The 14,058-nt window shown below is 48.7% G+C and overlaps 1 protein-coding gene across 1 annotated transcript in view; it reads right to left on the bottom strand.

Annotated features, from left to right (window-relative positions):
- Window positions 1–7,155: 7,155 nt before the first annotated feature.
- The window catches only part of Rassf6 (Ras association domain family member 6), a 28,272-nt gene continuing 21,369 nt past the window's right edge, over window positions 7,156–14,058 (bottom strand). Inside the window, exons 5-10 of the mRNA XM_048364178.1 lie at window positions 11,738–11,922; window positions 8,402–8,503; window positions 8,129–8,180; window positions 7,774–7,892; window positions 7,589–7,686; window positions 7,156–7,493 (exon numbers count right to left, since the gene is read on the bottom strand). Of these exons, the coding sequence (XP_048220135.1) occupies window positions 7,418–7,493; window positions 7,589–7,686; window positions 7,774–7,892; window positions 8,129–8,180; window positions 8,402–8,503; window positions 11,738–11,922 (632 nt within the window). The 3' untranslated portion in view covers window positions 7,156–7,417. The remainder of the gene's footprint in view (window positions 7,494–7,588; window positions 7,687–7,773; window positions 7,893–8,128; window positions 8,181–8,401; window positions 8,504–11,737; window positions 11,923–14,058) is intronic.

The following is a 14,058-nucleotide window of genomic DNA, read 5'->3' as shown; positions in this document are numbered from 1 at the left end:
TCTAATTTTAATTTTGGCATATTTGTGTGCATGACACGTGATTTTTTTCCAGAAGATGGTAAGCAACCTAAATTGCTGACACTCTTTTGGTAGGGTATGTCACAGCCAGTTCATGTGAAGTCGCCAAAGGGAATCGGCAAGAGAGCCCTTGAATGGACTGCTTGCCCTACCAGCGATACGCCCGGCGCTGCAATACAGCAGGATGGGAGGTAAGAGGAGAACGAGGTAGAGTCTAAAACGACCATCTGTGCTTTGTCAAGGCCAGGAAAGGCTGGCGAGGCCTGAGGCTAAGTGAGCAATGGCGCTGGGAACTATTTTTACAGACAAGAATTGTTTGGGCCCCAGTAGTTTGCAATAGATCTCTGCTCCCCGTTCAGCCACCGTTCACACAGACGTCCTTCGCAAGTCGTTGCTCCTCGGATTGCAGTCGCAGCCCGTGGGCCCGTCAGAAGTGGAGCGTGCCGTGAGTCAAATGCATGAGTACACCGCACCCACCCAGCGCCACGACCGTCCTCGCGGGAGAGGCAATGGCAGGCCCCCCCCCGCAGACCTCCTGTCTCATGATGTCAATGAGGGGGCTCTTGCACGCGGAGGGCTGTGCTTTGGGTATGGCTTGAACGTGTCGCCTAGAGACTCAGACGTTGTAAACGGAGTCCATTGGGGGGCAGCGTGGAGGCCACAGGACATTTAGGAAACAGGCCAAGTAGACACAGTTGCGGCCTACCATACTGTCATTGTCGTTGTCACTGTCATTGGGCCGCTTGGCTTCCGTGAGCGCTGCTGGGTAGGTAAAGGGCAGCACTGACGGAGGCTGGGCTCTCCCTCATTGCCCCTTGCCGGGGGCAAACACGACACTGTATCCAGAGCTTTGAGTCAAGGAAACTTGTTTTTCTCTTCATACAGTCCCCAGCCACAGGAATTCTGTTCTCACAGCAGTGAAGCAGACGAAAACATACACACAGCCCGCGTGTTTACACAGTGTCTACCACTGCTTCTGGAAACAGTAGTCGCTGGGAGTGGCTGCCATAGAGAATGTCTGGACGGTAAAGCCCCAAATATTTACCGTCTGGCTCTTCACAGAAAGTGTTTGTTGATCAACTTATTTATTTTAAATTCCTTTTTTGGGGGGGGGTAACACATTTAGAACACATGTCCCCAACCCGAGTAGACAGCTCACTCAGGTCAACACTTGTGCTGAAAACCCTAGGCCCGCAGATGCTCCAAGGGCACTAGCGTTCTCCAGTGCACCTGCTCCCGAATTTGAACACTAAGTTCTTAAGATATTTCATGCACAGGATTACAGGAAGATTCCTGTGTGCTTTCTCTTACACCTTTTTCATAGCAACAATTTTCAACCTAATAGTGAAAAGCCCGAATAATAGTGGTCCATTCTTTCTTTCCCCCTCTTCCTTCCTTCCTTTTAGGATGTCTTCCCAAATTAAAGGGAATTACACACCCCCCCACCCCCAGCAATTTCGATTAGGCTAAAGTAAAATTGGCTAGGATTTTCAGATAAAAAGATTATCATGTATAATCATGTGTCAACTCTAACGTTGGGTCAAGTTTGCCTTGGTGTGATTATTCTGAGGCAATGATGCTGAAATTTTAATGTGTAGCAGAATCACCTCCAACATTTGTTAACGTGAAATGGAAGCGCTCCACGCAGAGGTTCTGGTTCAGAGAGTCGAGGATGGTGACTGGTCATTAATTTTTCTAATGAGTTCCCAGGTGATGTTGCTCTGCTGATTTGGGGAGCACAATCCCTGATAATCACGGTTCCCTACTTCCTCTGCTGTTATTTCCTTGGGTCTGACTCTTGGCAAGAAGTTGGAGCAAAGGATGGTAACAAAAGTAATGAAAGAATTGCAAAAGAACAAAATAATGAAAGAATCTGGCAATGTTAAATTTGAGTGCAACAAGACTGGAATGTTTAAAGCTATCCTTCTATGAAAAGGCTGCACAGGGAAGGAAGAGATGATGAAATGTTTTGGGGGTTTCTAAAGTGCTGGTGCTTGCAAGAGGACTCATTAGCAAAAGGATGACTATCTCAGAGCCCCCGGAAGTCTCCATGGAACCCACATCTCAGCATGAGGAAGCTCAGCCAGGGGGGGCTCTGGGGGCCCTGAGCCCTAAGAAGGATTAGCTGCTCTGGACACCTTCCAGACTTTCCCTCCGCTCTCTTTTCTGAGACAATGAACAGGTATGTAAACTTGCTCTACTTGGTAAATAAGAAAGTAGGCAGTCTTGAAACCCGCCTTTTGATTATAGATATTTGGAAAGGAGAGCATTTCTTTTTCTTACACAAGACAGAAGATGTATATTAAGAAGTCAGCTCACAATGGAGGAGAAAAAAGGAGAACCAAAGGCAGTGCTGGAATGTTGGGAAGAGTGAAGAGGAAACAGGAGCTTAGCAAGAGTGAAAGGTCCTGGGGTCAAGCCCTAGTACAGGCACAGAAAAGGAAGGAAGGAAGGGAAGAAGAGAAGCGAAGGAAGAAGGAAGAAAGGAGGAGAAAACGGAAGGAAGAATCTGCCATAAGTAACATACAGAGCTTATAATTTCGACTTACTGTATTTTTTAAAGATTATTTTGTACAATAAAGCAAGTAGTAGCTGGGATAATGGTGCTCACACCTATAATCCTAGCTACTCAGGAGGCTGAGGTCTGAGGATTGCAGTTAGAAGCCAAGCCGGGCAGGTAAGTCCATGCGACTCCTGTCTCCAATTAATCACTCCAAGCCAGAAGTAGAGCTGTGGCTCAAGCAGTAGATCACTAGCCAGTCTTGAGCAAAAAGGCTAACAGACAGTGCCCAGGCCCTGAGTTTAAACTACACACCCACACCCACACCCACCCACACACACACACAGCATGTGAGCATGTAGAAGATGTCAGTGGGTTATAATGCAATATTTGTTCCTTATATTACATAAGGTACATTGAATCTGGACATCCAATGAGGTCCTGGAATCAATCTTCCAGAATCCACGCTAAGGATGTTAGGAACATGGATGTTGGAGCCCTGTGTTCAAATCCCACCTACTTCTTTTATTTAAGGCCTTAGCAAATCTCCTAACCTTGTGATGGCGTACCTTCACATCTGTATAAGGAGGTTGAGAGAATAGCTTCTTCATGGGACTACAATGCTCACTGTACGTCAAATATTGACACTTTATTGCACACGATTACTTGCACGTGCAAGTGGCCGTGGGCTCTCTCCGTTGCTCCATACTCCTTGCACAGGTACCTCAGCTTACCAATAACTGCTGCCTTCTGTTCTTCATCAACTGCCTTGTAAGTGGAATTTTTCCCATTCAGTTCCTGCAAACAGTGCAGATATTCTTAACTCTGCCTATGAATATCTCATAGAGCCATGAGATAGCAAAATATATCTTCATATTAGGGAAAACCAAATAGCAATGTTTTATATTTTTTTAGCCAGTAGATCAGACTTGTGGAGAAATGGAGTATTTATTATTTCAGGTAATTCACTCATTCTCTTACATGTTTACTAATTCCTTAGTGCAATTAATTTTATTGAGCATATCATATGCACAAGACATAATCTGAGGCACAATAAGGTATACATAAATGAATGTGATGGTTTTCCACCATTAGTAATCATAATATGTTATCTAGAATTTAATTTTAATGAATGTGTAAGTGGAATTAAACATCGAGACCATTTAAATCAAGGATGACATTTTCTGACAGAAGTTTGTGATCCTGTATTATGCAAAAATAACTTTAAAGACAACTCTTTTCCTCAGAAATTGTTATTAGTTCTTCACCGCGGTGGGACAAGTTACACACAGCACAGCGGAGCACAGCCAAGGCTGCTTCTCCCGTGCGTCTGAGGATGAGGAGTGCTTCCACTGTTTCCCTGGTTCAGAATCTCCCAGAAAGCTGCAGGGCAGCGATGAGGGATACAAAGGACTTGACCAAGACGAGATGATCCACTTCCAAGACGGCTGGTGATGTGGCACCCTGCGGGAAGCCCAGGTCCCCGCTGGTTTTCGCAAAGGATCTCCGAGCCTCGTGGTTTGGGCCTTTGCTCTGGCTGCTTGGCCTTCACAGATGGAGTGAGCCCAAGGAGGCAAAACAAGGAGGAAGCCACAGGAACTTCCGTGATCTCGTCTCCAAAGCCCCTTGCTCTCCCTTTTGCTTTTTTTCTATTTAGTAGAAGTCGCCAATTACTAAAGGAATAGACTTAGATTCTGACAACCACAAAGAAATGATAGAGGTGAGAGGTGGTACGTATTAGTTAGCTTGATTTACTTATCCCACGATGTGTGCATACATCACATTGAACCCCGTAGACGTGTCATTGTTTCTTTTCAATTAATAATAACATAAAAAGCAATCTCAAGTCTGGCAGTCTAAAAGTGAGAGAGATTAAGTGCCATATTTTGGAAGGAAAAGTATCAAAGCTTTTACGGACATGTATTCAAACTCTCACAGAAGCAAAATGTGAACGGTCCTTTGACTCATTACATGGTTCTTGGTTTCTTTTGCATGTACTTGCTACATTTTGTTGGTAAGTTTTGAATCTATTTCCTAATTTAAAAGCAACACACATTTATTATGTAACACTTACTAAATACAGAGATATCAAAAAAGCATGAATTTTCCATATTTCTATGGAAGATGGAAAAGTTACTTTTTAGTTTGTGAGTGTAAGTATAAGTGTCAATGTGTACATACACAAGACATACATGCCTAATGTATGATAATTATTTTCTAGTACGTATGTATATATTCTTATTTAGATGTATAAGGATAACTTAGTTCTACAATTAACTTACATATGTAATTTTAATAATAACATAATATTCTGTGAGTAGATTTTTAAAATCACTTTTTTTTTGTTTTTACTATTTTAGGCTATTTTGTGACAATAAATAATGGTATAATAAATAGCTGCAGAATGTTTTCATATGATAAGATCACATAAAATAAGGTCACTACTAACTTATCTTGCAGAAAAATCGCGTTCATTTGTGTTTGCCACTTGCTAAGTTGCCTTCCTGTGATTTGCTGTTTTGATCATTTCCAGTGTAAGGTTTGCTGTGCTGACATGATACGATTTTGTTGTCTTGCTGTTTCCTCCGCGGTCTGCACGAGGCTGTTTGGTGCCAGCAGAGGGCGGTAGAGATCCACACGTGGGTGCAGTGTCGCCTTCCTTTCTGCTACCCAAGGAACAAAGCCCTGAGTCTTGGCACATCTGCCTTCCACAGTCTGCTTGACCAGTGGGGACCCACAGTGGCCAGGGGAGCCCCGAGAACAGCCTGACCTTCCCCTGCGAATTCTGAAGCCTTGTTTGTTTCTTGTTCCCAAGTGTCACCTTTGAGCGTTAGGAGCCTCCTATTTCCATTTCACTGCTACTGTCCTAACGTAGCTTAATAATGTAAGCAATATGCAACACTCTCTCAGGTCAACGACTGCATGGTTTCTGACTACTCATGGAGCACCGATCAGTCAAACCAACCACAAGGTATTAGGCACTATCGAGACAATTCTTATACTTAAGAAATGATTCCTATTTTTCTCTAATTGATCATTTTTGCATACCATCTACTTCCCCCCCTCCCCCACAGTGCAAGCCTTTGTGCATTTCTTAGACATTTATAAAGTAAGGTTGCTCTTTTGTCATGTTTATGAAGGGCACCTGATACTACCTTATAATTTTTCTAAGTACTCTGAACTTTAATGATCCTTCCTACCTGCCTTATTTTAGTGAGATGAGTATTTTCTTGTTCATCAGTAGGAGAAAGATAAAGGTTCAAGTCTGTGTTTTACTCAGTGAGACATTTCTGAGGACAGCAAAGGTTCACTTTCGCTTTCATCAAGTTCAGGTTTTCGTGATACTGAGAAGTAATATGGTTATCTTAAAACGTTTCATATTTCTAATATTGACAACTCATCTGGCTGGGTTCATTACACACGTAGTTATTCCTTCATACAGGTCATGAGATCCAACAACTTCATGCTAAAGAAAAATGCAAGTAGAAGCAGCATAGGGAATGGAAGACAGTTACATGGAACCCCATTTTAGTATAGAGTTCATACATACAGTTGCTCAGTGTTTTGTCCAAATGGGTTTAGCAGACTTGAGAACACCTTGCAGAACAACAAGAATTCAGCAGAGATGGAGAGCACACCCCGCCCCCCCCCCGCCCGCCTAGCCTAGTGAGACAATTTTGGTTTATCCACCATAATCCTTCAGCAACAAACAAGTATCTGCCACCATCTGGTTGTAACCAGTGCAATGCATTGAATCTCTGTGCTGTATTTATTCGCAAAAATAGAGAAGATTAACTCAACTAACCTTTCTTCATTCCTATTTCTTTACAGTAACGGGATCTGAATTCAGGGTCTGGTACTTGCCAGGCAGTAACCCTATCACTGAGCCTGGCTCCACCTTTTTTTGTGTGTTGGTGTTTCTGTGGTTTTGGTTTTATTTATTTCCCTGGTTCTGGGCTTGAACTCAGGGGCTGGGTGCTGTCCCTGAGCTCTTTTTGCTCAAGGCTAGCAGTCTACCACTCTGAGCCACAGCACCACTTCTGGTTTCCTGGTGGTTAATTGGAGATAAGAATCTCACAGACTTTCCTGCCTAGGCTGGCTTTGAACCACCATCCTCAGATCTCAGCCTCCTGAGCAGCTAGGATCACAGGCGTAAGTCACTAGTGCCCAGCATTGTGTCAATGCTTTGTTTTGCACTCTGCTCTCCATGGAGAAGGGGTCTTTTGAGCTGCAATCTCTAGATTGACCTCAACACGCAGTCCTCCCAACTGCAGCCTCCCAAGTATCAGGGGTTACAGGTGTGAACCACCACCATATGACTTTAGAATTTGGATTTCTTAAGAGTCCAAAATATTCCCCCTCCTTAAAGGCAGACTGCTCACATATTACTGAAAGTCAAAGTCATAAACCCACTTAAATATATTTCCAATTTTTATGAAAATGCCGGTAGATCTAAGGAGGTGTGAGACACCATCCGTATAAGATGGCCGACGGCTTAAGAATGTGCTTCTCATTTATTTCAAGAGCTAGAGGTTTTCCTCCCAGTCATTTTTGAGTCTGTTGATAACAGTTGGTTACCTTAAATTCCGTTTAGAAGGAATTTAAAAACTGAACCGTACCAGAGGAGGCTACTGAAATTCACGACTGCCACATGTTTTACTGTAAGAGGCATTTGGAATACACAGTATTCAAGCTTATTTCAGTGACTGAAATGCCACCAACCTCATCTTAGACCAGCTGTGAACCTTAGGTCGTCCCCTTCCTTGAAAGAGAAACAAGCTTTTCCGGCAGTTTCCTACAGATTAGGCCAGTACACATTCCAAGGCAAGCACAGACGTGATGAATTCATCACATGGTAACCTCCCTGTCGAAGTGTTTTAACCCTAGAGACTTGCTCTGCTAAACCGTTGTCTCTGTTTTGACTGTCTGTTTACTCTGTAGATATGTCAGTATAATGGCTTTTTCAGTATTGAATCTGAAAATAAGAAGAAGACATATTAAACGTTGGACACCCTTCGTCCATTGAACTCACGAAAGGTCTACGTACACAAGGGCATCCTCTTGACTCACTTCATTCGTGTCCTTTGAATCTCTCTTTTCTCTTCTTCCTTTAGTCTTTGGAGAATGGATTCCAGGAGAGAAAAATGAAAGTTAATGTACTGAGCCACCTGAGGAAAAAGCAGAACGTTCGTGTGAGAGAGGGCTGGGCCATGAGGAAAGGAGCGAAGACGGGGCGAGGGCGAAGCAGGCCATACGTCACTGCTGATTTCTTCCGCGTCTTTGTCCATGAGGAAAAGCCGAGCGTTGTGCTTGGAGGGGCCTTGCAGGAGTCTCTGCAGCAGTGGGATATCTGTCCTCTTCAGCCGCCTCTGCTCTACACACAAACGAGAATCAGCCACAGTGAGAAATGGCAGCCTAGAGAAGAAGGAAGAAAGGCCTGTTTGGCCCCCAGTAACTCCCCCTCTCCGAAGAAAACCCCAATGATGTCCCCTTTCTCCTCCCCGTCCTAGCTCCCCCCCCCCACACACCATGAAGTAACCGATCTGACCTCTCCACGAGCAGAAATGAACACCCTGGGCTTGGGTAGCAAACGTGCGCAAGCTTTCCTACCTCCGGTGGCAAAAATCATGTAAAGAGCGAAGTCCCGGGGGCTGTTCTCAATCTGTGGAGGGAAAGAAGGCACGACACGGTGGTTTGTTCCTAAGCCGCTCATGCACCTGTGTCCCTACCGCCCCCTTTCTCGGCACCCCCAGGAGCCCTGTGGTTTCTCAGGCGTGGCTGGATTTACGGGCTCCTTGGTCTTTTCTCAGAAGGGCTCATCTATGTGGCTGCTGATAAATACCTTTGATGCTATGGCCAGTTCTGCTTGGTGAGGAAGATTACCTTAAATTTTTGCAGTAGCTGCTTTATTACTTCTTCAGTTCGCATGCTACTGTTGATTCTGACCTTTGTTTCAGATCCAAAGGCTGGGGTGAAAATGGATGTCTGGGGAAAGAGAAAGGCATGAAAAGTTACATGGAGGGGGTGACAATCCTATCTTCAAGGGGCGCAGGCAGGATGTGCAGCTCCTGAACGTGAATGTACTACTCCAGATGACATCGAAGAATGCTCGCTGAGTGAGAACCGCTGGTCCACGTGCCAAGAAATCATCGGAGATCTTTCCCGCAGGTTACCTGACTCAAGGCTCATAACAAGCAAGCCAAGTGCACGTTACGTTCCGTGAAACCAACGTCGTGTATTGAAATGTAAAAGAGAACCGGGACAACCCGGAGTGCAGACTCCGAGGCTGGTCGTCGGTGGTGCCTGCGTGTCCCGTGACACTCACTTTGGAGGGAAAACAACCGTATGTGTGCTGAGCAAGCACAAAAGGCCAAAAGATCACTGGAGTAGCCGGGAGAGAGGGATAGCCAGAAATCACAAAGGCTGCGAGCTAAAGGCTTGCTTCCTCGCGTTGCATTCACGTGTGACACCTCCATGTGCTGCACGCTCGATGGACGTGTAAATGGCCCAGAGGTAGGGGGAGTGGCTTTGGGGGGGCTCACTGCAACGCGAGGTGAACCCCAAACAGGAAGATCAGTGAATGAGCGTCGCTCTCTCTCTCTCACACACACACACGCATGTGCATGCGTACACGCACATGTACGTACATACATGCGCACATGCGCATTTCCTTTTTCTCCCTCGACGCTCAGCAGTACACGCGCACATGGCGTCTGTGAAGGTATGAACTCTGCCGTGTGAATACGCTTCCCGGGAAGACATGCAGAGGAGCCTGGGACAAAGCCGTGTCAGAAGATGCCACGTCTGTGGGCCCTGTAGACGTGGCTGATCACCCCGCTCCCAGAGTCTCTGCGGCCCGGGGGGCATGATGCTCATTCTGCACAGCGGGGCGTCGGGGTGCTGCGTGTGTGAACAGCTATCGTGCGCACGAGCGCAGCGAGGAGAGGCACTGGGGGGCCCTGGCTTCTCCAGCACGGGGCGCAGCGTGGAGAGGCACTGGGGGCCCCGGCTTCTCCAGCACGGGGCGCAGCGTGGAGAGGGGCTCGGAGGCCCCGGCTTCTCCAGCACGGGGCGCAGCGTGGAGAGGCACTGGGGGCCCCGGCTTCTCCAGCACGGGGCGCAGCGTGGAGAGGGGCTCGGAGGCCCCGGCTTCTCCAGCACGGGGCGCAGCGTGGAGAGGCACTGGGGGCCCCGGCTTCTCCAGCACGGGGCGCAGCGTGGAGAGGGGCTCGGAGGCCCCGGCTTCTCCAGCACGGGGCGCAGCGTGGAGAGGGGCTCGGAGGCCCCGGCTTCTCCAGCACGGGGCGCAGCGTGGAGAGGTGCTCGGAGGCCCCGGCTTCTCCAGCACGGGGCGCAGCGTGGAGAGGGGCTCGGAGGCCCCGGCTTCTCCAGCACGGGGCGCAGCGTGGAGAGGGGCTCGGAGGCCCCGGCTTCTCCAGCACGGGGCGCAGCGTGGAGAGGGGCTCGGAGGCCCTGGCTTCTCCAGCACCGCTCTCGCGCCATCGGCTCACTCCGCATCTCCCGCCTCCACGGGCTTTGTTTAGAAAATAACAGAGAACAGCCAGGAATTGTCAAGGAAACCTCTAGCACGCCCGTGTGCAATGGATTTGGAAGCATGTTCTTCAGAACCGTATCTTAAAACCACCTGTTCGTCCTCCTATCAATCATGTTGGCCATGACTCACAACAAATACGACTGTGAAGTCACAGTTACCGCAGGGATAGGAATATCCCCCGCGGGGAGTTACAGTCATCATAACTTACCCCAAGAAATCACAGTGGGAGCCGTTACTAGGGAATCAATTCGCTAACTGAACACGGGCCTTGTCCGTGGCTTGCCGATAGTTGCACCTCATGATTCAAGTGCATCTTAGGAAAGACGTCCACTTGAGAAACGTACGCGGCGAAATGCTCGGCGCCCACCCTCGCGGGCAGACGCGGTGGGCCTGGGCTTTGTGATGTGTGTCCGGTCGCTGTGGAACGGCAGTGCACGGCTCGAGCGTGGACCGTCTCGAGTGTCGCTCGAGCCCTTTGAGTTGACCCGTGGCGGCTCGGGTCACCTGGCGTTTTCCCCTGGCGCTGAGGACAGCGTGCCGTGCTCCCCCTCCTCCCTCCCTGGAGCCCCACGGGCCGCGGTGTCGGGGAGCAGGCCTGGGGTGGCTTTGTGGCTGCCCTCAGCAGGAATGTGAATGGGGGGGGGGGTCCTGCTCCAGAGGCCGAGTGCCCCCCACCCCCCCACCCGGGGCGGCCAGGGGAGGGCCGAGGTCTTTCTCAGAGCCAGACATCCCTTCAGATGCCACCCACTTAGGGCAGTGTGTGCGTGTCCTTCTTTAAAACCCACCAGCCCACCAACGAGGACCCCCAGCCAGGACCACGGACGGCAGAACACCCAGGCCATATCACCCTCCTGCGTGCAGGAGCCGGAACAACCAGCGCGGGTGGAGAAAGAACTGGGGAGTGACAGCATCCCTGCCGGGCGCCCACGCCGCGGGGCTCCTCTGCGAGAGCCCAGTCCTCCGCGCAGTGGCTCAGTCGGCGGTGCTTCTTCAGCACACTTGTTAATCATTTGGGTTCTGGAGTCAGAGACATCCGGGTTCCAGGGCGGGATTACTGCTGAAAAGCACTGCGCTCTGAGACAAGTTGCTTCACTTCCGCCAACCTCAAATCGGACATTACCAAGGAGAGAAAAGTAACGAGTAGCTATTCAGAGACGTGTTCACTGATTCGTGGAATGATTCCTTAGAATTCTAGGGCCCAGGCATGACGGAACCCAAGCTAAATGGGAGGGAGCGGCAGGAGGGTCATTCGTTTGAGGCTGATCTAGGCAAAAAGTATACGATCCCGTCTGAAAAATAAGCGAAAGGGGGTTGAGGTCGTGGCTCGTGTGACAGAGTACTTGCTCAGCAAGCCAACATCCTGAGCGCAAACTTCAGTATTACAAGAAAAACCATTCTATTTAAAGTGAGGCTCGCTGAGCGGGAAGTAGAAGGACCGGAGGTTCAAGGCCAGCCTACGCTACGTAGCAAGGTTCAAGCGAGTATGGACTATGTAAGAAGAATCTCCCTCAGAAGAAAAAAATTACAAGCCTAGGTAGTTCACTGGGAGTCAGCACTAAGTGTCAGGCATAGCAATAGCATTGTTGTTACTGTTATTGCTGTGGATTGAGTGGTACCGGAGCGGACGGCGCGACTGTGAGCCGCGGGAAGGACGGGTAACTCACCTCGTGGTTGTAGAAGTGTCCGTTAATGGAGGCCCTGTGGCTCCGCCTGTCCCTGCTGTCCATCGCCGGCAGCCGCGTCCGTCTCCCCACCAGGACGGCCTCGCTCATGGTTCTGTAGAGCACTGGGGAGCCGGGGTCCTCCCCTGAGTAGGGCTTCAGGGTGCCGCGGCGGTAAGGCAGATCGTCTAGGAGGGACAGAGAGGATGGCCGCGCGTCACTCGCCCGCCCGCTGGCCAGCTCGGTAGGTGCGCGTGGGCTTCCTGGGCACCGCCACGCCCCGGCCGTTTCAAACGCCTTACGGGGGAACCGTAGCCGGATGGCGTCTGGGATTGCTCGCACAGCGGATCCCGCCGGTGCGTGTGTCCTAAAGGAAACGGCCGCAGTGGTGGCATCTGGGAGGCGGGAGCACGCTTTCCGCCTTCATTTGCTGGAGGGGGTGGCTGGGGTAAACTGCGCGAAGCTTCAGCGATGCGACCTCGTCCAGGGATGAAGAGAGTGCTGGTCGCAAACTGCCGTTTAACGTGGCACTCACAGGTGACAGGATCGGGTCTGAGTCCTTCTTTCCCTGGGTCCCAGGTTTACTGGAGCTTTACTAAGATGAACACGGGGCCTTCGCTTCTTTACAGAACGATAAAAGGGTTCTTGAGAAGGCATTTCAGTCGCATATAAAGCCTTAATTTTGGGGAGGGGGGATTGTCGGTTGTGGGGCTTGAACTCTGGGCCTGGGCGCTGCCCTGGGCTCCTCAGCTCAAGGCTGGCGCTCTGCCACTTGAGCCACAGCGCCACTCCCGTTTTCTGGTGGTTCATTGGAGATAAGAGTCTCACGGACTTTCCTGCCCCGGCTGGCTTCAAACCGCCATCCTCAGATCTCAGCCTCTCGGGTCGCTAGGATCAGAGGCGTGAGCCACCGGCGCCTGGCTTGTTTCTAACTCTTAGAAAAGCAGCAGTAGGCTTATGCTTTAGACTCGTGCCTACAGGAATAGATCACAGGGACGGTCCACCTCGTGCTCTTCTCAGAGTTCCGGGAGGAGATATGACTTTTCCCTGGCTAGACGATTATCCTAACATTCCTTCTCTTTAGCACCTGTGCACTCAGTGATGACCTAGAGTCTAATAATCCAAATTTGGTCGCTGTTTTATTCTCACTTCTTCCTCTCTCTCTTTCTTTTAGCAGTACTGGGTTTTGAACTCAGGGCCTCATGCTTGCTAGGAAGTGCTATACCACTTGACCCATGACTCCAGAGCTTTGCGCACTAAGTTATTTTTCAGATAAGCTCTCACTTTTTTTTTTCTTTTTTCTTTTTCCTCCCAGATCAGCCTCAGACTGCTATCCTCCTACCTCAGCCTCGGTGTAGTTGGGTCGCCGAGGTAGCCTCCAAACCTAGCTTATGAGTAAAATACCAGGGTGGGATCTCTTTTTTTTTTTTTTGTCTGAGCTTGCCTCGAACTATAATCTTCATGATCTCTACATCCTGCCTCACGACATTCAGCCTCGTTATTCTAATCTTTGCCAGTCCATATTAGGACACAAAAATCATCCCAGAGGACTGAACTGACCTGGTGTCTTGTGTGTGTAAAGAATGTCCACATGGAAATAGATGTAGCAACAGTGCATTCCGTGAGGAAGAATACTCAGCACTTCCATTGACGTCTTCTCTAATTTCCAAAATTAAGCATGTTCTTATATAAATGGGGCTACCTGAGTGTTCACTTGGGAATTTAAAATGATTTTTATTGTAATTAGAACACCATCAAATAGATGGGAGCTAGTTCATTTCCCCCCCACACACACACTGGTGTTTAAATACAAATAGAGTTTGATGTTATTGGTGGGGGGCAAGGATATTTAAATTCCTTTTCATCAAGTGGATATTCTGAAGGAATAATTGGAAAGGACTGTCTATAATGAGATGTTAAGATCATATAAGACAAACGCAAGGGAGCCCTGGTAGAAACAGCGCATGTGTTACAGGATCTGGATTCTTACAGAAACAGCAGTGGAGGAAGAATCGAGAAGGATCTGAGAATAAAAATCCAAAGCTCACCATAAGAAGGCGCTGGGGGGACGCCTATGAGGTTAATGAGTGTGTCATCATCTCAACCAGGCATATGAACCCGGCCTACTTTCTCTACATGTAACCAGCAGTGTGCCTCAGGGCTCCGTATATGAGGACTCCATTAAAAAAAATACGCAGAGTACAAAATATCAGACCAGACACGCGACGGTCTCCTTAAATTACTGCTGTCAATGTTATTATTACCACTGTCATTTCCTCATCACAACCACTAATGTCACGTGTCACAAGAACTGGCCTTTCCCT

The sequence above is a fragment of the Perognathus longimembris genome, chromosome 16 (assembly GCF_023159225.1).
Source record: "Perognathus longimembris pacificus isolate PPM17 chromosome 16, ASM2315922v1, whole genome shotgun sequence".
Taxonomy (NCBI): Eukaryota; Metazoa; Chordata; class Mammalia; order Rodentia; family Heteromyidae; genus Perognathus; species Perognathus longimembris.
The sequence above is the reverse complement of the archived record's forward strand: the minus strand, read 5'-3'. Positions and strand labels throughout refer to the sequence as shown.